General features: G+C 49.6%; 1 protein-coding gene across 3 annotated transcripts in view; it reads right to left on the bottom strand.

The window, feature by feature from the left end:
* The window catches only part of SLC22A23 (solute carrier family 22 member 23), a 163,108-nt gene that overhangs the window by 46,822 nt on the left and 93,150 nt on the right, over positions 1–23,136 (bottom strand). Inside the window, exon 4 of one of the 3 annotated variants that reach the window (XM_041771629.1) lies at positions 13,386–13,663. The exons of the other annotated variants lie outside the window; for them this stretch is intronic. Coding sequence (XP_041627563.1) covers positions 13,650–13,663 — 14 coding nt within the window. The 3' untranslated portion in view covers positions 13,386–13,649. Of the gene's footprint in view, positions 1–13,385; positions 13,664–23,136 lie in introns of those variants that run through there. 3 annotated transcript variants of the gene reach the window in all.

Below are 23,136 nucleotides of genomic sequence, written 5' to 3'. Positions count from 1 at the left end.
CTCCTGTGCCCCCGCCTCCCCAGGACCCGGGGATCGTGGAGAACAGGCCACCGGCAGCACCTGGGTGATATGTCGGCCCCGAAGTCATCTTAGCAGGGTTTCACTTACGGGTAGCAACCGTCCCCCTTCAATATGTAAAATAATAAAGGTCACACGCACAAAAATCATCTTAGGTGAGGGACTGCAGATTCAAGTATAAAAAGCCCAGATTCTGGCGCCAGACAGCCTGGGCTGGAATCCGTGCTCAGCACTTAGAGCTTGGGACTTTAGAGCTTGGATCAGCCATCTGCGAGCTCCGTGCCTCAGGCTGGTCATCTGCAATATGGGCTATTGCGAGCACTAAATAAGCATAGAGTGCCTGCGTATAGAAAATGTAGTACGAAAAAATTAAAAAAAAAAAAAAAAAAGGGATCCCTGGGTGGCGCAGTGGTTTAGCGCCTGCCTTTGGCCCAGGGCGTGATCCAGGAGACCCAGGATCGAGTCCCACATCAGGCTCCTGGTGCATGGAGCCTGCTTCTCCCTCTGCCTATGTCTCTGCCTCTCTCTCTCTCTGTGACTATCATAAATAAATAAAAAAAATTAAAAAAAAAAAAGAAAATGTGGTATGGTGGCTTTTCCTAGCAATCCTATGGATTATGACCACACGTAATAAGATAATTATTGCCAAGTCGCTCTTTGGTCTCATTAGATCTTTTTATTATTCACCTGATCTGGTGAACTTCAGGGTAGGATGGAAGGGGCACCGGGCTGGCTCAGTTGGTAGAGCACACAACCCTTCATCTTGGGGTTATGAGTTCGAGCCCCACACTGGGTGCAAAGGTTACTTAGAAAAATATAAATGAACGAATGAATGGATGGATCAATTCACGGTTGGACTAAATTTTGTTCAAGGAGACTCAACAAGAGAACCTACAATGACAGTCTACACTTGTTCTTCTCCACGTATTTTATTTCACTGTTCAGGCCCAGCAACAATCCATCAATTAAAAAACAGAACCAAATGAATCCAAGAAAACCGTATCAGAAACCTCTACTGTTAAATTACTCTTCCCCTAACGCCGTAACAGAAGGCTGAAAAGCTACTCTTCCAAGCTTGACAGACTGACGGTAGGCAGAGGAATCGCAGAACCTTATGAGAATCAAGCAGCGTGGGATTGCATCTTAGTGGAGGCATTCGGCCTGTAGAAGAACGAGGGATCACAACCACAGCAGTCTGAGCATGCCGGGTACAGGGGCAGCCCCACGCTCCTCTGGGGACGTGTGCAGAAGCATGGCTCTGGGGCGGGAGATCTTTCCGGGGCTGTAACCCTGGGGAGCTTTGCTTTTTAGAAGCCTTTGGGTTCCTACAAATTTCCTGGAGGACAAGAAGTGTGCTACCCAGATCAGTTGGTCTAGGTGATGGAGCTGGTCCTCGAAGTGTGAGGGGGTCACGAGCCGGCCCACCTGGCTCCTCCTTGGGAGGAGGCTGTGAGGGTCAGTGTGATGGGTCAACGTGATGAGGCTAGGTTCTCAGGGAATTCAATCAACCGTCCTCTAGGTGTTGCTATCAAGGCATTTTTAATAGATGTGATTGAAGTCCATAATCAGTTGGCCTGAAGTAAGAGCGATTATCCAGAAGAATCCGGGTGAGCCTGACTCGGCTCGGTAGCAAGGCCTTACAAAACAGAGCTGAGGCTTCCCCAAGGAAAAACAGAGCATCCTGCCCATGGACCCCACGCCCGAGGTCCAGCCTGTCCTTCCTGCCCGCCTGCCCTCCGGATTTCAGACCTGCCTAACCTGCCCCCATAGCTGCGGAAGCCCGTTCCTTGTGGAAGATCTCTTCCTCTATGTCCCCTCCAGGTTCTGTTTCTCTGGTTGAGCCTCGATAGAGAGGTCAGGCTTCTTACACCACATGGGGGGTCACACAGAGCCCCCACGAGGCTAGCAGAACCAGATGAAATCAGCCCCAAGGTCTGAATGGCGTTAAGGGTGCAGAGCCCCCCAGGTGGGTCCAGGTGGCTCCAACAGTCACATCCAGCTCCATGGTGACCTCCGACCCAGGGGCTCTCTCTACGGCTGGTGACAGGGCACCTCTGGGGGAACCTGGCCCACTTGGAGGTGCTACAGGCAGAGCCTAGGAGTTAGGGGACAGTTACAGAGAAAAGTGAAGTTCCCCCAGAGAACCCCCTGAATGTCCACCAAGAACCTCACCCTGTGGAACATCCTTAGCTCACACCAAAGGCTCTGGCTTCTCGTTTATGCACTCTGCGTCATCACGTTTAGCCTAATGGGTTTTAAAAGCCTACGGGTTAGCTGGTATTCAACGCCAAATAGTAACTTTGGAAGCTCCTTGCTGATACAATTTAATTAGGAAAAAAAAAAAAAAGATGCCCTGTTCAGACAGAGCAGAGTGTCTGCAGATCTGCACCCTCAGCACCAGCAGGTGCACCTGACCCCCGCTCGGGCCCCCTCTGTGGGTGTCGGACCAGCAGCGCTCCGCGGGCCGAGAAGCTTCCATGCAAGGAGCACTGGGTGAGAGACAAAGCTCTGCACCAGCATCACACGGAGCTCATCTGTGCTTCGGTGTCTAAGGGATCTGCCAGCAGGAAATATTCTCCTCCCACCTTCCCCACCCCCGCTGGATTACCTAACTGTTCACTGGATTCAGGAATTACGATGGTTTGGTTTAAAAAAAGTGGAACCAGGCTTAAAAAGACACGTCCCATCCTTCTAGAATATCTAAGTGAATGAAACATAGTCCTAATTCCTTCTCAAAATACATATTTCAAAAACTCTGTGTATGCTTGGACGGCTCTATGTTCTTGGGATTGTCCAATGCTCCTGGCCTCTTCTAAAATGAGTCTACGGGGGACGCCTGGGTGGCTCAGTGGGTGAGCGTCTGCCTTCGGCTCGAGGTGTGATCCTGGGGTCCTGGGTTCGAGTCCCGTATCCAGCTCCCCACTCAGCAGGACATCTGCTTCTCCCTCTGCCCCTGCCCGCCACTCATGCTCGCTCTTTCTCTCAGATAAATAAAAATGTTTAAGTTTTTTTCTTTTTTTAATGTTTAAGTTTTATAAAAAAGCACACCCTCCTCCTAACGGGTTCAGCGCGCTTTCAGTGTACGCCCTACCTTACGAGACAAGTGGCCCTTGCAGCTGCCCTTGCTGCCCTGCCCCGGGTCACTCGGACTAGACCCAAAACACCCGTGCACACAGGCTGAGACCTCACAAGTCTCGGGAGAGGGAGGCAAGGCCCACTCAGGGAAGGACAGTGCCTCCCCAAACCTCAGTCAAGGACCAAAACATGATGCCTGGGGTGCTGGGGGGATGGAGAGACCCACGGAAGCACGGGGGGCGAGCCCACATAACGGCGCCTGGGCCCGTGCGTCCACACCGCACGGCAAGGACACATGCCCTTCACACAGGCCGCGTGTCCAGACTCGCGGTCCTCACGGAGGGCGCCCGCTCTCTCTCTCCTCTGCCAACCTTCCTCCAGGTCAATCCAGGAGCTCGGAAGCACCACAAGCTGTAGGGGGAGGCCCTGCTTTCCCCAGGCCGTCCTCCCACCTCCTCGGGGAGACCAGGCGTCGGCCACACCACCTGCTGCGCTCAGGCTCGGCCCAGCCGCAGGCCCCCAGGGCCCCCCCTAAGCAGCTCCCGTGTCCCTGTGGGCTCCCCCTCACTTCCCTGCCAGCTAGGAGCACTCCCGTCCAATCTCTCCCGGCCTCTTGCCGTCCTGGCACCTGTGAGTCCCTCCCCGCTTCCCCTCAGCCACCCTTCCGGCCGCTTGCCCACGTGCCACTCCGTAATTAGAGCCCTGGTGGGGGACACAGGGCCCCCGGGATCCCGAAAACCAGACCTCCGGGCCTGTGATTGTGGAGTTCCCTATCATAGCGACAGGGCCCGGGACTGCCGGTCGGGTGGACTCCAAGAGCCTTCAAGGGTAAGACTGTAAACGGCTGTTATCAGACGGAAGGGCTGCAAGTCCTCCCTTCCCCGTGCAAAGCTCCCTTTTCCTCTTCATTTAGGACCTGCCAACACAGAGGAGTGGTCGCGAGAGTCTGGAAGGCTGTTGGCTCTATTTAGAGACAGAGGAAACAAACACAGAGATGGAGCTATTGCCTCCAGATCGCGCTCCCGCGTCTGCCAGACATGCGGACAGAGCATCTGAAGCCCGTGTGGAAGTGCTGCATTAATTACCAGTTGGGCGACCTACTGTGGTGCCTACTGCCGGCCTGGGTGACAACTCCCACGTATCGGGGGTCAAACACTTCGGGTGGCATTTGTCACACGTTAAACTCAACCTGCACGACTCTATGATCTAAGTATTATTATTATTATTATTTTTTGAAGCTCATTTGACACAAGAGGCCCCTGAAGCTCAGAGGGATTATGTGACTCATGGAAGATCACAGAGCTGGGGAAGGCACTAGGGAGGCGGTGAAGCCAGGTGCCCCCCTGCGCACCCTTCCTCCACCTGCAGCAGGCAGGAGCTGTCTCCCAACAGAGCCCCGGTGGCTGTGGCCTCAGTGCTGCGTTCCTGCCAGAGGCTCCTCCGCCTTCACTCACCGCCCTCCCAAGGGCCTAGGACATTGCGTGGCACAGTAAATCTGTAGAAGCTCATCTTCCATGTGAGTCCAGGATGGTCCACACCAGTAGGCTGATCAACATTTGGGGAAACAGGGATCCCTGGGTGGCGCAGCGGTTTGGCGCCTGCCTTTGGCCCAGGGCGCGATCCTGGAGACCCGGGATCGAATCCCACGTCGGGCTCCCGGTGCATGGAGCCTGCTTCTCCCTCTGCCTGTGTCTCTGCCTCTCTCTCTCTCTCTGTGTGACTATCATAAATAAATAAAAATTAAAAAAAAAAAAAACATTTGGGGAAACATCAACCGTAAACCCCAGCTGCCCAATGTGAACCATAAAGTTCAGTTTCCTTCCTAATAATAAAATTATTTCTATTACTTCACTGTTTTTTTTTAAATAACATTATAATTCCTCAAAATAAGGAATGGGGATTTAAATGCTCACTGTTTCTGCTCAGAAACACTATTTAAAAACAGCTACTGATGTTCGGCAGCACATCCTTAAGAATTTAAATGAATACCGCTGTTTTTCTTTTTTTTTGTGTGTCCTGGCATTTAATGAGAAGAAAAATCCAAGGAGAGAAATGACTTCAAACACCAGAACAGCCTCAAGCCCACTGAAATCCCTGCAGTTCAGATCTGCGGCTCCTTTTCAAGCTCAGCGAACTCACAGAGACAGAGAGTGGGTGATTTTAGGGTCAAGAACACACTTTAGAAATTACTGTCCAGGTTTTGCAGCTGCCAGTTCCAAAGTAACCATCCTCAGTCCTCATTTTCCCTGGTAGGGTCCATGCTATGGATCAAGAACACACTTGCTGATTGATCCTGTTTGCATAATTAGATTATGCACGGGGGCCAAAGGAAGCCTCCCAGGCCTTGGGATTTGAAACAGCAGGTGTGGCCAAATAAAAGAGTCCTAAATTAGTTCCAGCCCTGACTTCCAGCAGCATGCACTGAGCTCCCCAAACGTCAGAGGGCAGAGATTACCCAATTTTCATTTCTCCTCACCACCATCATTGCCAATAGTGTCGTTATTTTAGGAGACCAGCAAGCAATCAAGAACTTGGGGCTGAGTTTATGACGACTAGAATATATCTCGATATGAGTTCATAGGATCATCACTCGCAACATGTAGCCACAGTAAATGCATTTCATTCTTTGGAATAACATTCCTAAATAGGGAAGAATTATTAGTAACTTAGTCCTTCTAAACGAGGCGTTCCTCTTTCCTTATTTTCTCATCTTCCCATCTTCTCTTGTATCTGTACTTTGTAAAAAAAAAACTTTTGAAGGTTTGCATATTCGAGAAGAAGAGAGAAGAGTGTAATCAATCCCCATATACCATCTGCTAGGGTCAGCAACGATCAATGTTTTGCTTCTCTTGGTTCTTCCATTTCTTTTCTCTCTTTCACTCTTTCCTGTAATATTTTAAATCAAGGGCAGCGGTTTAGCGCCGCCTTCAGCCCAGGGTGTGATCCTGGAGACCCGGGATCGAGTCCCATGTCAGGCTCCCTGCATGGAGCCTGCTGCTCCCTCTGCCTGTGTCTCTAGACCTCTCTGTGTATCTCTCTCATGAATAAATAAATAAAGTCTTTAAAAAAATATTTTAAATCAAACGCTTGATATCAGGTCTTTCCATTTCTAAATACGAATGTATGGATGGCTCTTTATAAAAAGGGGACATTTCCTTACATAAAGACATCATCACATCCAACAAAATCAACCATAATTCTTTAATGTTATTTCATATCCAGTCTGTGTCCACATTATTCAATTTCCTCAAAAAAGTCTCCATCTGGTTGTACTCCAAGTCGGGTCTACATGTTGCACATCTCTTAGGCTTCTTTCAAGCTAGGGAAGCCTCTCCCCATCTCCTTCTCCCCCATGGCACTGTCCTGTCAAAGAAGCCAGACGGGTTCTGGGTTTATGGGATTACCTTCCCGTGGTTCTTTCATACTCGAAACTGGAGGCTAGACCTAAAGATCTGGTTGGACTCCAGTTCAACGTTTTAGGTAAGAAGGGTTCCTGGGTGGGCCTGCACTTCCTGTCACAGCACCCAGGAGGCACACCTGCTTCAAATGATGTGAAGATTAATCAGCCATGGGGGGCGGGGGTGCACCTCAGCCTCCCGTCCTGGAATCATTCGCTAATAACATTCTTGCTGGTTTTGATCCTCTGATGATCAGTGCCCACATCCGTGATTTCATTGGGGGCCTCGAAATGCTGATTTGGTTTTCCGATTCCCGTATTCATTTTCTCACCCTGAATTATCTTGTAAAGGACTTTTATTCACCAACGAGGGTGATTTTTTTTTTTTTTTTTTTTTACCTAGAAACGTAGTTAATTTGGAAGAGGCCGCAGTATATAATCATGATCACTCCGGGTGATGGATAATTTCACATGTCACGTCACCCTTCCACTGCACTCAGCAAAACAGAGCCTTCTGCGATTACTCAAGACCTCAGGTGATCTCCACCCCCAACCCCCTGCTCCGACATCGTCATCTGCCTCCCTACCCCTCCTTCAGGCCACTCTGGCTACAGTGGCCTCCTTGCTGCCCTTATTGGCCATCCCTGTGCCTGGGACACCGTCCCCGGAGTCACATGGGTCTCTCTTCCCTTCCGTAGGGTCTTTGCCCAAGTGGCACTGCATCAGGGAAGCTCAGTCTATGCCGAAGAGTAATCCTTACCCCTTCTCACTCCCTGAGTTTCCCCTGATGACGTATCACACGGGTGTTCTTAGAACACTGCTTCTCAAGCGTGGACCACCAACACCAGCAGCATAGGCATCACCCGGGAGCATGATGGAAACACAAATTTGAGGGCCTTTCTCCAGATCTACCAAATCACATCTGGGGTTGAGTCCAGCAAGGTGTGTTAGCCAGCCCCGCAGTGATTCCGATGATCCTCAACGTTCAGACCCACTGCAGTGGGCTTTACCCATATTGGATCACTTCATCATCCTCTCACCCTATGAGGTAGGTACGGTTCATCGCTGCATTTTCAAGGTGACGATACATAAGTTTCCCGGCCCTAGGCCTGTGGGGATTTGGATTCAGGGGGGCCCCAAGGCAGGGTCTCAGAATCTGCATTTCTAACAAGTTCCTGGGTGATGCAGATGCTGCAGGTTCAGGGGCCGCACTTTGAAAATCACTGCTCTGAACCCTGCAGGCAGTTGTATACACCAGGATTAACTCTCCCTCCAAAGCATTAGCATATGGATAATAAAACAAAACAAAGCTACGTTAGAGCTCCTAACACCTGTTGGCTGACTGGCCTTGGAGGGGCTGGATGCCTGCTTTTTTTCCCTATCACTAAGATAGGAAAACTGCCTGATGGGCAAGGCAGGCAGGGGCATAAAAGACCTGGGGTTGCAAAGAAATCTATTTTCTCTGTCTATCTCACAGGAAAGGAAACTCAGAGAACACCCACCGGGCTGGTGGAGTCAAATGCCCTGCGGGTAAGAACCTGGCGTGAGGGGTGGGGCCTGAGGCGAACCACCCAGTGCTTGCCTGGATTACAGACCTTTAAATTCCATTAGACAAGACAACACTGTCTGGGTCACACAAAACATGCCCAGGGTCAGGGTCCGGCCACGCGTTGCCGGCCTGCAGCCACTGAGCCTCGCCCAAACTGCTCATTCCACTCAAGGGGAACGTAAGGTCGCGGGGTTACTTGGCAGCAGCAAAAGCAAGCGGGGGTTCCAAGCCCGGGGCTCGCTGGGCTTTACTACGTGGCCTCTGGACAACACCAGTCCCCTGGATTGCTTCTGGTTTACTTTTAAATGGAGATTGCAATAAAAGCAAAGATCAAACTTGATGTGACATACGTCCATTAAAATGAGTTCTCTCCTCCTCCACCAGAGTGGAAAACCCCTTGGCGCTATATTTAGCCTTAAGAGCATCACCCAATAAAGAAAAGGTCACATCAGGCCAACAGCTGGGGAGGGATTCATGAGAACTAGGTCTGCGGGGAGGGGATCCGCGGGCCAGAAGGAGCACGAGTGGTTTCCTCTCAATCCAAGTGAAATGGAGGGTTCTCCGCAGAAGTGAGCAGGAGGTTCCGAGAGGCCCTTGCATCCGGCGCCGTCTCGCCCGCGGGGCCGTCTTGTTTCCAGTTTGTCTGACTTGCTGCTTGACTTTGAACTTCCTGCGCGTGGGGTGCGGGTGGGGAGACGAGGAGACGACGTCCTCCGTGGCCAAGTGTCTCCTCCCAAGTGGGAGAAGGGCCTCCGCGGGCACAGCTCTGAGGTCGCCCCTGGGGACCTGCACAGGCCGTACCGTGTTGGTCACAGTCACGCCCTGCGGCTCGTACAGCGTGGGCTCGGCCGGTACAGGCTGAGTGGCCCGTTATAAGCTTCAAGTGAGGCTTAGGGCCCTCCTCAGCCGAGGGCCCCGTGTTTGCCAAGCTCCTGCTCTGCCGGGCTGCAGCGCAGACCACCGGGCGAAGCCTACGGTGACGCACTGCAGTGTGGCCTCGAGGCAGCCGTCTGTCCGGCCCAGCCGAGCAGGGGCCTGGCCTTCCCAGTGGGGAGCGCGCCCTTCTCTGCTGGGGGCTCCGCGCCCTCCGGCTGCAGGCTCAGGTCCTGACCCTGGGGCACCAAGCTCAGGTGCTGCTCTGCTGCCCCCGGAGGCGGCTGCTGGGGCGCCCGGGCCCTGGGCCCTCAGCCCTGCCCTGAAGGTGCTCCCGGTCACCCGCCCCTTGCTGGAAGCAGAGCGCTGTGTGCGTGCGTGTGTGTGTGTGTGTGTGTGTGTGTGTGTGTGCCTGTGTGTGTGCCTGTGTGTGTGCGCGCTGCGCGTGCTGGCACGCTTCCTCCTCCGGGGTGTGGCCGCTTACCTGGGCCCCTCCCCGAGCTCCCCAAGGAGCTGGACCCGGGACATGTCCGAGCCCGCGGCGGATCGCGGACCCCACCGCACAGCTGCGCACAGCTGTTACACCGCAGGGTCGCTTGCGAGGCCGGGTCACGTCCACCCCAAGCGCGGCCTCCGCACCCCGCCTGCCCAGCCCGTGGCTCTCCCACGACACCGGTCCCCGCCGCTCCCAGTCCCCTGCCCCCTCAAATCCCCTCCCAGCCCCCACGGCCCAGCTGTCCCTGCACTTCCCTTGCCAATTCCCAGGCCACCACGCCAGATGTGACCCCCTCCCTCTGGACCCCAGGGGCGGCGCCGCGCGCGTTCCGGAACCTCTTCCTCTGCCTTGGCCCGTGCAGCCGGGGCCTCCGCGACCACGAGAGCCCTGCTCGCTCTTCTCTGCGTCCTTCGTACTGCCTAGCGGTGCGCTCAGCAGCTGCCAGATGCTCCACAAATGTTTGCTGAATGCAAACAGCAAAAGTGAGAGAGGCACGATTTTCCACGGGAGCCAGAAAATCTGGTTAATTGAGAAAGGACGGCAGGTCGCATTAAGCAGGTTGACGTGAGGCCACCGGCATCTGTCGTGAATGGAACCTCTGAGGGCTCTCTGCACCGGACACGAATGCAGCGAGCTCCCCAAAGCCCCTCTACAACCTAAGAGGCCGTGGGCCCATCGTTAGAGGGTACCTCGGCCCCCACTCGGGCCCCCCCCCCCCCGCGGTATCTGCTGCTTAAGGTGGAGCGTTCACAGAGCTGCTCCAGTGGGGCTGGGCCGCGGTGATGGCACCTGGCCCTTACTCAGGGCAGGCACCTGTCAGTCACTGCGCACGGCCCCTTTTCTTTTTATTCTTTTCTCTTCACTCCTGCAGGGCAGCTATTAGGTCTGTTCTGTATGGATGGGATGAAGCGGGCTTGGCCAGGCTCAGTGACGCAGCCAGGTTCATGTGCAGCGGGGCGAGGGACCTCACCCACGTCCTGCTTACACGGCATCTGTAGGACCCCCCTCCCTTTGGGCAGGAATGTCCTCACGTGAAGTCCAGCAAAGACCCCTGAAGGGCTCTCACATGGCAGCTGCTAGAGGGAAGGGGCAGATTTGAAGCCCAGGTCTCTGTGAGCCCCGCGGGGGAGGTCGCAGGAGGGAAGGCAGGACAACCTGGGTCCGTACTCCCTGCGTGCTGCTGTGCATGGGGTGTGTGAAGGGTGTAGACAGCCAGCATGGGAGAGGCCCAGTGAGGCCGCGGGCTCAGCCTTGGTGACCCGCGAGCAACTCCCCCGGGGACTAAGTTTTCTCATCTGGAAGAGGAAGGTTGGCGATGTGAGGATGCCACCCCAAGACATGCCACTTTGGTAAAAGGACTGGTTTTGAGCTCAAGCAGCTGAGAAACAGCAGATACAGGCAAAGCGTCTCTGCCCTCCTCCTCCTTTCTGCCTAAAGGCAGGGCGATACATTTTTCTTTGTGAAGGTGTCCCTTTCCCTCTCTTGTCCCCAGGAAGAGGAAACGAGATGACTCTTGTCACCGGAGGTGACACCGACTTGAGTCCTCATAACACGGCCTTATCTCCTACTACTTCCCCTACAGAGTTACATCTCCACAAAGTGCCAGCCCTAGAGGTCTGAACCTCTTTCCTTTTGAAGGCAGCCTCCCCATATATTACCGCTCTTTGTTAAAATTATATAAAAAGCTCCCAGGCCTAAGTGAGAAGGCTAACCCCTTCTTTGGGGTTTTACTTTCTTTTCTGTGAGACTTTGTGTACACACGAAAATTAAAATATTACCATCAAATAAAATCTGTATGCCTTTTGTCAGTTTAACTTACACGGCCCCAGACACTGGACCTAAGAGGGTAGAGGAAAAAGATCTTTCCTCCCCTACAGTTGCACTCCTAAAATCGGAACTTTTATTTTTTAAATTGTGTGATAATTTTTGGTGATTTTTACTGAAAAGGAACAATGCTGTTCGAGCAAGAAAAGCCTGTGCAAAGTCAAAAGTGCTCAGTTATATGAGAAGACGGTAGACTTTTGGATTTCTTCCTTTTGTCTGAGAATGTTGGCTCTTTCCAGCCCAGAGTGCTACGCCATTAAGAATGCTGAGATGGAGAATAAGAGGCAACAGAGATACCAAGGAACGGGCCTCAGGAAGCGGATTGGGGGATCCAGGAGGGCTTAACAGAGAACAGAAATCCCTAAGCTGAAATCTAAGAGACGGTGGTGGTGGCGCCAGATGGTGGGCTGGGGAGAGAACACAAGAGAGAACAGCGGGGTCAAAGGAGAGGGTAGGCAGTCATTCCTTAGCCCACATGATGGCTTTGCGGCTATTATTCCCACCACAACTAAAATCCACGCCAGCTTGCTGCCTGCCAATCGGGGTTTCACATCCCTTAAAACTCCCCGCCAATTCTGATTAGAAGTAAAACTGGTAGGCTTTCCCCTGGCCTCCCACCCTACCCCCACTCCAATAACCGAGCACCATGCACAGAGGCCTTTGACGGAGACAGATGATGGTCTATCTTCAAAGACTGTGTCAAGCTTCGCTATAAAGCTTTGTGTTTCCTGCCCACTCCCCAGGTGCAGCTGAGTTCCCAGCCCTGGCCCCATCCCTCCTGGGGTGAGAGCCTCAGCTTTCCAACTCATCATGCCTCAGAGCATCTGCCCAAAGGCCAGGTTCCTGATGCAGATGTACAGGATTAAATATGACTATATCCACGAGAAGCTACCTTCTTTCTCTTGCTTTCCCACAGGCTCGCCTACAAAAAGAGTTTTATCCAAGAGAGACAGGCTGGGTGGGGAAGGCAGTGGAGAGAATGGAAGCTTTGAAGCTGGTTGGACTTTCCATCTTCCAAGTAACAGGTACATGGCATTAAGCAGGGTACTTAACATACGCATGTCTCTCTATAAAAGGATCGTAGGTACTGTCTGCAAGAACTAGAGCAGGAATGAAAGAAAATGATGACATTCGGCAGCATGCCTGGAATGTCCGCTCTAACGCCTTGAAACAGCACATCAGTGTAATTCAAGGACACTAACCAACTGTGTGCTGGCCAGGGGCCCCCACTCACAACCATAACAGAGGCTGTGACCAAAATGCCCCTTTAGTTCCAGGTAACCATGACACAAAAGAACTTCTGTAGAAGTTTCTAACTCTTGCAAAACTTGGGGACTTTTTGCATAAGAATGGCAACTTCCAAAATGACTGGATTTCTAACCACAGTATAAAGGCCTTGCTGAATGACCTACTGTGCAAAGGGGAGGGGGGGGGGGGGAGATTTCCAAGGTCTCTTGTGAAAAAGGATGGGACAATCGCCATAGCAAATTTACAGAGCAACAGAGCACAATTCTTATGGAAAACAGACGGGGTTGATGGGGAAAGCACAGCCCCACAATGTACCGAACACAGGAGAGCACAGAGACCTTCCCAAGGTATCTGTGGATTTTGATGGAGATCCATTTGGAATGGACACATTTAGCATTTGGAGAATGGAAGTCATTTAAGTTTAGAGTATTTATGTTTAAAAGAGTAGTGTTTTCACACCGCATTCCTTCTTTAGGGAGAAAGCTGAAGGGTAAGGAGCCCCATCTTTCATGTTCTGTAGGCACACGGTCATTAACATCACATTTTGCATGCAACGATGCCTTCCGATCGGTTCATACTATTAAAAATGGCCTGCTGTGAAGTCAGGGGTTATACGGCTCCTTCGAGTTCTTGGTTCTGAAGGAAAAAAATGTTGAGAACACACAGTACTTTGTGAAGTATACGCCAAGGCCGCGGACAGGCTGACCCGACTCATAGATGCCCTGACGAGGCACAGTGGAAAGAGCCTCCCAGAAACCATTCTTTCCTATCAAGTTGAGAGGAAAATAGTCAACACAAAGGATTTAAAGTCTAGAAAAGTTATGCCACAGAATTTTTTTTTTGTTCAAAAGATTTTATTCTAAAAGCCTACTTCTCACATGATGCAAGACGAAGTCTTGAGGGCACACGTGAAGCTCATGTTTAGCAAGACAACTGTCAGGCCTCACTGGAAAATTTCTAAGTGGATTTGTTTTGTCCTCTCGCCCCCTCTCTCTTTGGTCCAGAACATAAAAACACAGAAAAAGCCATTCCATTACTGCACTTTGGATGGGAGTGCAGTGGGCACTGGTTAATCATTTCTGTGGTATCAGGCGACATTCAAATGTAAATGTTGTCACACAAAACGATCCCAGACGTCTGGGGGTAAATGTTCAGCCAGCACTTCTGATTCACGCTGGGTTGCCTTTGACCAAGTTGACAGAAGAGGAGGAGGCAAAAGAGCAGAAACCAAATGAACAATTCATTTATCATCTCCATGTGTGACCAAAGCTTTCCCGCCTGCATTGGGGGTGGGGCGGGGTGGGGGCAGGGGGCGAGAAGAGAAGAAGCCGAGGGGAAAGCACAAGGGGAGAAACCTCCCAGCCCAGGCCTTGCCTCCCCCGCATCTGGTCTTGGAAGAACCAAATCCAACCTGTGTGATGTGCGTTATGCAAATAAACCACCCAAGTCAAGTCTTTAAAAAGAAAAGTTAACAGTTGTTTTTTTTTTTTTTTTGCAAAGCCATATAACCAAGCTCCATGCCCTTCTGTCATTTACTAACAACTCCTAGGGCTCAAGTGATTAAACGTATTTCAGTTCTCGGGGAGAGGACGCAATGTGCCTTGCAGAGTTAGGAAGATAATCTAAGCTCAAAAACTCCTACGCTAGGAGCCTTTTGTCCTTCTAGGTAGAGGGTATTGGTTTAAATTCTAGATGAGTCCTGGTCCTCTGCCTAACATCAGAGAGAAGAACTTAATTGGAAAGCACAGACTGAGGTCAAAATGCAGGGAGCTGAGGTCCTGATTCACCAGCTTAAAACAAAATGCTGACAAAAACTAAGTTTTCTCTGGGACATACCCTCATCTCTCTGCCTGTGGATTTTGGATTTTGTTGGCGGCCTGCTGGGGACCTCGGAGCCAGGAGCCCTTGCATCCCTGCGTCCCGGTTCCAGTGGAACTTGAATTTCAGATCAAACCTGTTACGGCTTGATATTTTACGGATATATGTCTCCTTAACATAACATCGCTCTTTCAAGAAGCCTTTGTGTACTGTTGGAGAGAAAACCAGAGGCCCAAAATGGAGTCACTCTTGCCACGTCACCAAACTGGGGCTTAGTATCTAATCTGATTGTAGTTTCAACCTCTCCCAGGAATGTGGTTCCTCACCAGCCAGTCAGGAATTTTCTGGTCACTACCAATCAGGTCATCTGTCTCCAGGGCCCTCTCTGTCCCCCCAAAGGAGGCTGAAGTAATCTACTAATAAGACCCCTTGCTCCTTCCCCTAAAGGAGGTGACCTGGCCTAAAACCGTCCTTTGTTTTGCCAATTACTTCCCTGTCCTGTCTTCCTTCCTACAAAACCTTTATTTGTGTCCAACTCCTTGAAGCTCCCCGGTACTTGCTACATGGGTGCTGCCTGCATCGTGAATCAATCAATAAGGCCACTTAGATCTTTAAAACCTACGCAGTTGAATTTTTGTTATTTCACAGTAGCTAACAAATGGAGATAAAGCAAAACTAAAAAGAATATCTCATTTCATTTAGGCAACCGAATACTAAACTTGAAATGCAGAATGAAGTACAATGGGCCTCAGGAGCCATGCAAGGGAGGCCACCCCAGGTCATCCCCTATACTTTCTGATCTTCCTATGTGCAGAGGTCCCTGAAAGCAGTACTTCTCCAAGTGCGGCTTCTTTAACCATCTGCATCAGATTTCCCTGGGGCCCTATGCCCAGACCTATGGAACCAAGACACTTATAGGATAGAGCCCCATGAGGCCAGAGTTTAACAGGGGGATCCGAGAGATTCTGATGTACCCTCAAGGTTAAGAACTTTTGTCCTTAAGTGTCAGCAAAATTGCTGGGATTTTCCATCTACCTCAAACCACTACTGCATGAGGAACACCTGTTACTGTTGGGGAGGAAAAACTTTTCTATATCCTCTTAGGTTCAATCATCAGGGCTGGTGAATTAAACTAACAATGGGTTAGCAAGAGAAAAGACAAAGTTTACTGGTGAAGGTGAGTATGCAAGGGCTCGTAAAGAAGGTGGCTTAGAGAAGTGGTTAGAATTTAGGGATTATATACCATCTTAACGTGGGGAGGGAGTTAGGGTTTTAAGGAACGATAAATGGTAGGAAATGACCGCAAGATAGATGAGTGAAAGTACTGGAATGTAAGGTTTATCTTAGTAAAGTCTGAGCAATTTCTCATCTCGGGGGACAGGAGTCATGCTTTTTGTCTGGAAGGGAAGCTTCTCTTAAAGGAGGATTTCTGACCATTGAATTCTTTTGGAAGGATCTGCTTTGAGGCTGTCAGCAGAGTGCGGAGAAAGCTTCTTCCTGCATCTGTCCATTCTCAAATGCCTTCATCACAAAATAATCCTTATGCCACAGTGGTATAGTCTGGATCCTTCATTAGCAAATGCAGTCACCTGCATCACTGCATTTATGCCTAACTAACTACATTCTTGTCACAGAAACAAGAGTCGTTCTCATTTCACAGGGTGGCCCCCAGGAGGCTGGTTATCAAATAGGCTCCAGTCATATGGTTTATAATATTTAGAACTTGAACTCACACCTTTTGATTTTAAACACCATATTTATCCTTTAACAACAAAGCAAACAACCCCACCCTCCAAACACACTAGCTTCCTTTTAGTCATCTCTTTTCAGTAAGACTAGCACAAGTTATCACCATGACTGTTAACGAGATCAGCCCTTAGTAAACTACACTTATCGACGAGGCCTCTATCCAGTGTTTGCTGAGACATAATTACACACTCAGCAACCACCCAGATGTCTAAGGACCATAGGTTGCTCTTGAATTGTCCATCTGCTTCCAAACCTAATGACACTGACTGATGACCACAGGGACTAGGATGTCGTTAAACCTAGTGAAGAGCTAATCATTGTCAAACACTAGTATCTGCTAAGCGAGCAGCTCTTACACAGGAAGGGAGAAAAAGGTTTCGTTTGGAAAAAGACAAGTAGAAATACAAGAGGGAGCAGGAAGGAACTCATACTCTATAAATATTTAGGACATTATTTCCGTTAGTACATTTTAGACTTGGTTCGTTAATTCCTACAATCTTTTAAGAGGATTTTTTTTTTTTTTTTTTTTTTGCTGAGGAATGACACACAAATTAGAATATACAGCCTGGTGTCTGATAGCATTGAAGAAATAGCCTAGTTGCTGCAGCTTTTTCTTCCAGAATTGCACCTGTCCAATATGGCGACCACATACGACTATTTAAATTTTAACTTAATTAAAATTAAATAAAATTTTTAAAAATGTAGTGGCTCGGTGGCACTAGTCACATTCCAAATGTTCTATCGGAAGCACTGATCTAAACTCTGATGTTAAAGTGTTGAAATAAGGACACTTTGCAAACATTCTTGAGAAAATGTAAATACAAAGGAGGTTAAAATTGAACTCAAAATTTTTTTTTAAATCATGAAATATTTCAAGTACTGTTGACTCTAGAACAATGAGGCGTTAAGGGGCACGGACACTCCAATGCAGTTGAAAATCCAGATACAATTCTTGACTTTCTCCGCCAAACTTAACTACCAATAGCTTACTGCTGACTGGTAACATAAATGGTAAATTCGCATTCACATTTTGTATATGTTTTATACGTTGTTTTCTTACAATAAAGTATAGAGAAAGAGTGTTATTAAAAATCATAAGAGAAAATACATTTATAATAGTGCTCTGTATTTTCTTAAAAAAAAAAAAACCAACAACCATGTATAGGTAGACTGATGCAGTTCCAACCTGTGTTGTTCAAGGATCAACTGAACAGTAAAAAAGTGTAAAAAATAACAGAAAACATGTGGGTCCCCAACCCTGGGCTTGGTCAAATCTTTCCATTTGCCATCTTTTCTCTCTCTGCCTTTGCTTTCAGTGAGGGCAAGAAATAAAAACAACATATATATAGAAGCCCCCATTTTAATGAATCCAATAAATGCTCTACTGAGAAGTCCAAAGCCTATAAGCAATGGTGTTCAACCAAACCATGTGGTTAAGATCCTGGGCTCTGGAAGCAGACAGCATGGGTTCTAAGTTCCCTGGACAACCAAGAACAATCCTAGAATGTTTGGAGTTCCATTGAAGGTTAAAGCAAAACTAATTTGGATGCCGAAGAGTGATTCAGAAAGATCCTTCTTCTAGAGGTAGAAATGGACCACACATCTTAGAAGAACCAATTTCAAACTTAAAGCGTATTAAAGTAATTGGACACACTCCTGCAATATCACAACCTTCGGTCTTTCTAGCTTCAGGAACAAGCTTCTTGCAAGCTATCAGCCGGCTGCCTCCTTAGAACAGAATAAAGGGGCTTGGGTAGCTTGAAGCAAATGCACAGGAAACATGAGTTTTTCTGGCAGCTCTGGGAACCTGGGCTGAGGCAACCATCTCTCTACTCTCGGTAAATCATTCAATATGTTTTAAGTGTCAGGAAACAAGGGGACCCCTCCCTGAGCAAGCTTCCATTATACAAAGAAAATGGCTATTTATCACCCAATGCCTGACAAAAGATCCATTGCTAAGTCTGTAATAAATATGACCCAATCCAAATGTGAAGAATCTATGGCTGTGTCAGAATTCTTTATTCTCTTCCACGTTAATGTCACTTCTATTATGCTCTCAAATCCAGAAGAGTCCAGGCATCAGCATTTGGGGAATGAGCACAGAGGTGTTTCAATGGCCACAGAGATTGCAGCGTTTGAGAAACGAAAGCGAAGACACATGTTTGGGTTTCATGCAATCCATCTTCACTCATCCCGGGAAAATAGTTCCTTAGCAGGACGCCACTCACTTCTAACTCATAAAGAAAGCACACGTACACGCCGTCTTTCCCAGGATGGGGAGTGGGACTTGTACGCACACAGATGCGAGGCGGCATGGTCCACACGGTCAGAGCAGCTGACGACGGTAATACCCTTCCATTGTTTAGGAACAGTTCTGCCCCAGATGATCACTGTAACAGAACCGGCCTCCCTGATGCTAAACAGATTTCAGTTCTTGCTTTTACACGTATAACCTGCTGGGCCTCTCCCTTACTTGGGGGTTTCCTAGTCTCTACAGCATGTAGTTTGCTATACGCTTCTTTGATTTTGGAGAATACACCACGTGACCCAGAAGTGACATGGAACCGACGCTCACTGTCAGCTGTCCTACGCTACCAGGGAGCTTCCATGCCAGTAGTTAAAATGTTCCAGGGGCGCCGGGCTGGCTCAGTCGGTAGAACATGGGACCCTTGATCTTCAAGGGTTGTACATTCAAGCCCCGCGCTGGGTGTAGAGATTACTTAATAAAATCTTAAATAAAATAAAATAAAATAAAATAAAATAAAATAAAATAAAATAAAATAAAATAAAATAAAAAATAAAATAAAATTAAATTAAATTAAAAAATTCCATTTATAACCAGTTCACCCTGGTCCCGCTGAACCTCTTCCCCACTATTACCTGCTCGAAGCCAGAGACGGGCTGCTCCCGCTTAGAGGTACGGGCTCCCCTCTGGTATGTGAGTGAGGCCGCCTTGCCCTGCCAGTAGGTCACAACTGTCTCCAGCTCTGCATCTCTGCTTGTAAGTCTCCACCACACTGAAAACCCAGTACTGAATGTCTGGAACTAAATGCACCATGGCCACCCTCCCCGCTGCCCCCCCGGCACAGAAGTCAGCCACTCTCCTGACCTCTTCTGTGTGTTGATGGCATGTGCACCGCTTAATGACCCCAGGTAAGAGCTGGGGCCTCTTCCTCTCCCTACCTGGACCCAGTCTTTAGATCCCACAAGCTTTCTCCCTACAGATCCTCTTAGATCCACCTTATTTCTATCATACGGCTCCAGCTCAGGTGGGGTCCTTCACCCCATCCAAATCTTTTGTCACAGAGCTTACAAGATCATTCCTCAACGATGAGGTTGCTATTCAGCCTGGCATCTCACTCCCACAGTCACTAGAATTCCAGCGTCTGCAGCGACTCTTCTCGCTCCACCTTCCCACCACCACCCAGGTGCTGCACCCGAGCTGCGCTCCTTCCCTTGCCATCCTGCCGACTGCCTTCCCGTGTAATTTCTGTGATGCCTTTGCTAATCCTAATCCTCCTGGTAACAAATGTTACCCACCTTGCAACATCCAGCTGAGGAATCCTAGGACCTGGTACAACTGATTGGGGTCAGGACACTCATCTGACATACAGCGTCCACCCCCTTGTAGCATTTAAAGAGCAACACACACATTTTAACTTTAAACATTAAGGCACACAGCACTGTAGGACATTTGGAAATACAGGTAAGTCTACATTAAGTGAATCGCCAATAATCCAAATGCCCAGTGTTCATATTCTAGAGTATTCCCTCCTGATCTGTTAAAGAGTTATTTAAAAAACAACAGGTTATCAGCTTGCTCTCCTTATTTAGCACGACACTGCAAACATTTCCTCAAGCATTAAATATGCTCTTAAAACGTGATGTTTTGGGGCATCTGGGTGGCTCAGTCTGTTGAGCGACCAACTCTGATTTTGGCTCAGGTCACGATCTCAGGATCAAAGGATCGAGCCCCACGTCGGAGCCTGCGTGAGAGTCTCTCTCTCTCCCTCTGCCCCTCCCTCCACTCACATTCTTTCTAACACAAATAAATAAAACCTTTAAACTGTGATGTTTCTCGAGGGCATGAGGTGGGACTCATAGCTACACTCATAGCTACACTCCCCCCTTCATCACTGCCACACATCTGGCATCTTCCCATTGTGTACAGTCACTTTATCTAATATGCGTAGGTATTTATCTCCTCAGATGAACCCTGACTTGCTTCAGGGTCAGGTCCTCCCAGGAGGGCCCCAAGATCTAGGTAAAACCGACCCAGAATGGGCCCCTGGGTACATGCCAGCTGGATGAGGGACTTGAGGATTGTACCTGCTAACTCGTGAGCTGCCCCAGAGCTTATGTCTAATAGCAGAGCTGGACGTAGAGTATGGAATCCAACTGCAACAGAAACACCTGCTCATTTCCCTGGGGAACCGGAAGCCGGACCCAACCACCCCATGAATTTCCCAGCGGCTTGGATCTCTGTTTGGGTCTCTTGGAGCTCTCACACTGTTTCTCTTCCAGCTCCCCCTCCTTAGTAAGAAGCACCTGCTCCCACTCACAGCTCATGCTGGACACCTAGTGATTCTTCCGGACCCTGTCTTCTTCTTCCCAAGCCATCCCTGGTCCATGTCCTCTCCCTCTCTGCCTGTCCCCATGCTGAGCTGGTCTGCTCGCCCAGCCTCAGGACGTTTGCGGCCGAAGCCTCTGCCCAGATGCGCTTCTCCTGTCCTTCCCCATCGCTAACCCTCCACGTCCCCGTAGCCTTTTTCTCTCTGCCTCATTATCTAGATCAGGTCTTCCCACATTCTTTCATACATAGCACCTGTCACACCTGGGGGACGAACTGATTATCCGCGTAATGGGACGTAGCTCTTCTGCCCTAGACCTACGGGGACACCGTCCTACATCTTCAATACCGTGTCTCTGAGCCTCAGTGCCTGTACCACGTAGGTGTTCTGTGCTTGCGGAAGGCAGGAAGGAAGTGGAGAAGGGAGGGACAGAGCTGCTTCCTACGACTCCCATTTATGGGGTGGAGCCCTAACTTTACATCCAAGCCCAACTACCATCTTCCCTGGAGCAGAGGCCACATTTTCCGCGAGCTTCTGTTTTACCCTCTTGCATCTGCAAGGCTGTGCTCTGGTGGACTTGTGGCCATTGGCTTAGAATGACAACAGCAGTCTGTATCTTACTCATTTTCCTCTCACGATTCTGTATTTCGCTAGGCCACTGCCTGGTTCCTGGCTCCCATCTGTGCATCTAAGTGAGTACACACATAGGGCACTGGCCCTGTTGACAGAAGACGCATCCTGCCATTGTGCATTTACCAGCTCAGCAATTCCTTGAGTGTCCACCTTGTTTCAGAGACTGAGCTGGGTGTGGTGCTTTCTCTACCTCCAGGACCCACCTGCCAAACCCCTGAGGCTAGGCACCTCACCACAATGTCCCCTCCAAAACCAACTGAGCACCTGCCCCGGGGGAAATAGGGCTCCCAATCTTCCACCTGCATAAAGGGTCACTGAGTCAGGGTCCTTGACCATGCGGACCTCCCAACCAGCCAGGGCAGAAGCAGTTAGGTCAGGACCAGGGCAGGGGAGAGGATGTCTGGTGTCCCTTAGATTCTTTGTTCTGGAGGGGAAGCCACTAATGCTCTCTTCCCTTCCACCCTTCACTTCAACCTTCATCACCACCCTGGAAATAGAAGCTAATCTTTCATTATCCCTTCAGAAGAGTAAACATTTCTCCCTCTGCGTAAACACGTAAGCCACAAAGCAACATCTGAGCCAGAGACACGGAAGCACGACGCTCCCTCTGGCTCTGCCAGCGCTCCTTTTCTCCCCATGGCTCTTACGTGGAACATTCCCCACTTCTCGGGCACTAGCATCCAGCTGTCCTCAGGGCTACTCTCTGCTCCTTTCTTCCTCTCAGTGGAGGCCTTCAGAGCTGAGGAAGCCCAGAGCCCTCCAGGGAGGCTGCCCGCAAGCACCAGGAAGCACAGGGCCGAGTTGGAGCTTCACACTGTTCAGTGGGAACCTCCAAACAGGTTTCTATCCCTCGCTTTTCCTTCTTCCTCCCCATTCCCATTTTCTAGAACTGGCCCAAGGCAGGAAACTGAGGATCTGTCTCCCCGCCTCCTCCCTCCCTATCCTACCTACTGGAACACTCTTCAGCCCAACTGACTCTGAGCACCAGAACACAAAGCCAAAGCCGCAGGAGAGCCCTGGAACCCTCTCTAGGATGTGGATGGCCTACAAGGCATCCCCCGTGGGCCCTGAATTATTATAGGGCCCAAATATTCCTTCCTTCCTCCTCCTCCACCTCCTCACAGCCTGGCTTGCAGTTAGGCTAACAGTTATGGTTGACATAAGGTGTTTGTATCAGATTAAAATGCATCATCCCTCTTCCCACACACAATTGTGCTTCTGTTTGGTGAAGAATACTGAACCAAGTACTTTAAATATCCCTGAGTCTGGGGAGGCAGAAGAGGACAGAGATGGAAGATGGATTCTTAGAACTACTTAGAAATGAGCAGAACATGGAAGTAGGAAACTCATTTTCAGTGGGCAGTGCCCCAAACAACCTAATACCACCAGGACACATATTTGCTTGTTGCTCCCACTTCTCTCCAGCTATAGACCGAGGAGAGTCAACCTGTGCTGAGTCTTGACACCTCTGACACATGCCAGAAGACAGCACACTCACCTCCGACCCTCCTCGTCGGCTAACCACCCTAACACTCCGTTGATTCTGAGTCCGTGTTCCCTGGGGTAGACAAAAGCCCGGGGAGGGCCACGGCTGACATGACATTTTTTCCAAGTACTCCACATGGGGACCCAGTACACACATTCCAGCAACAAAAGTTTCACGATACAACACCTGACACTCTTACTATGTGCCATATACTAAATTCTATTTTTTTCTTTTAAGATGCTAAGAAGGATCCCCCAAATGGGTCTTATTACTGACTAATGTGTTAAGAAGTGCGGCTTGAAAATGCTGCTTTACGATCAAGTTTGGAATAATTTCTCAGCCTTTTTGGCTGAGAGCAAGGGTAATGCAGAGCTCAGAAAACTATGACCCGCGGGCCCC

The sequence above is a fragment of the Vulpes lagopus genome, chromosome 10 (genome assembly GCF_018345385.1).
Source record: "Vulpes lagopus strain Blue_001 chromosome 10, ASM1834538v1, whole genome shotgun sequence".
In the NCBI taxonomy this organism is placed as follows: domain Eukaryota; kingdom Metazoa; phylum Chordata; class Mammalia; order Carnivora; family Canidae; genus Vulpes; species Vulpes lagopus.
This window is presented reverse-complemented; position numbering and strand designations above follow the sequence as displayed.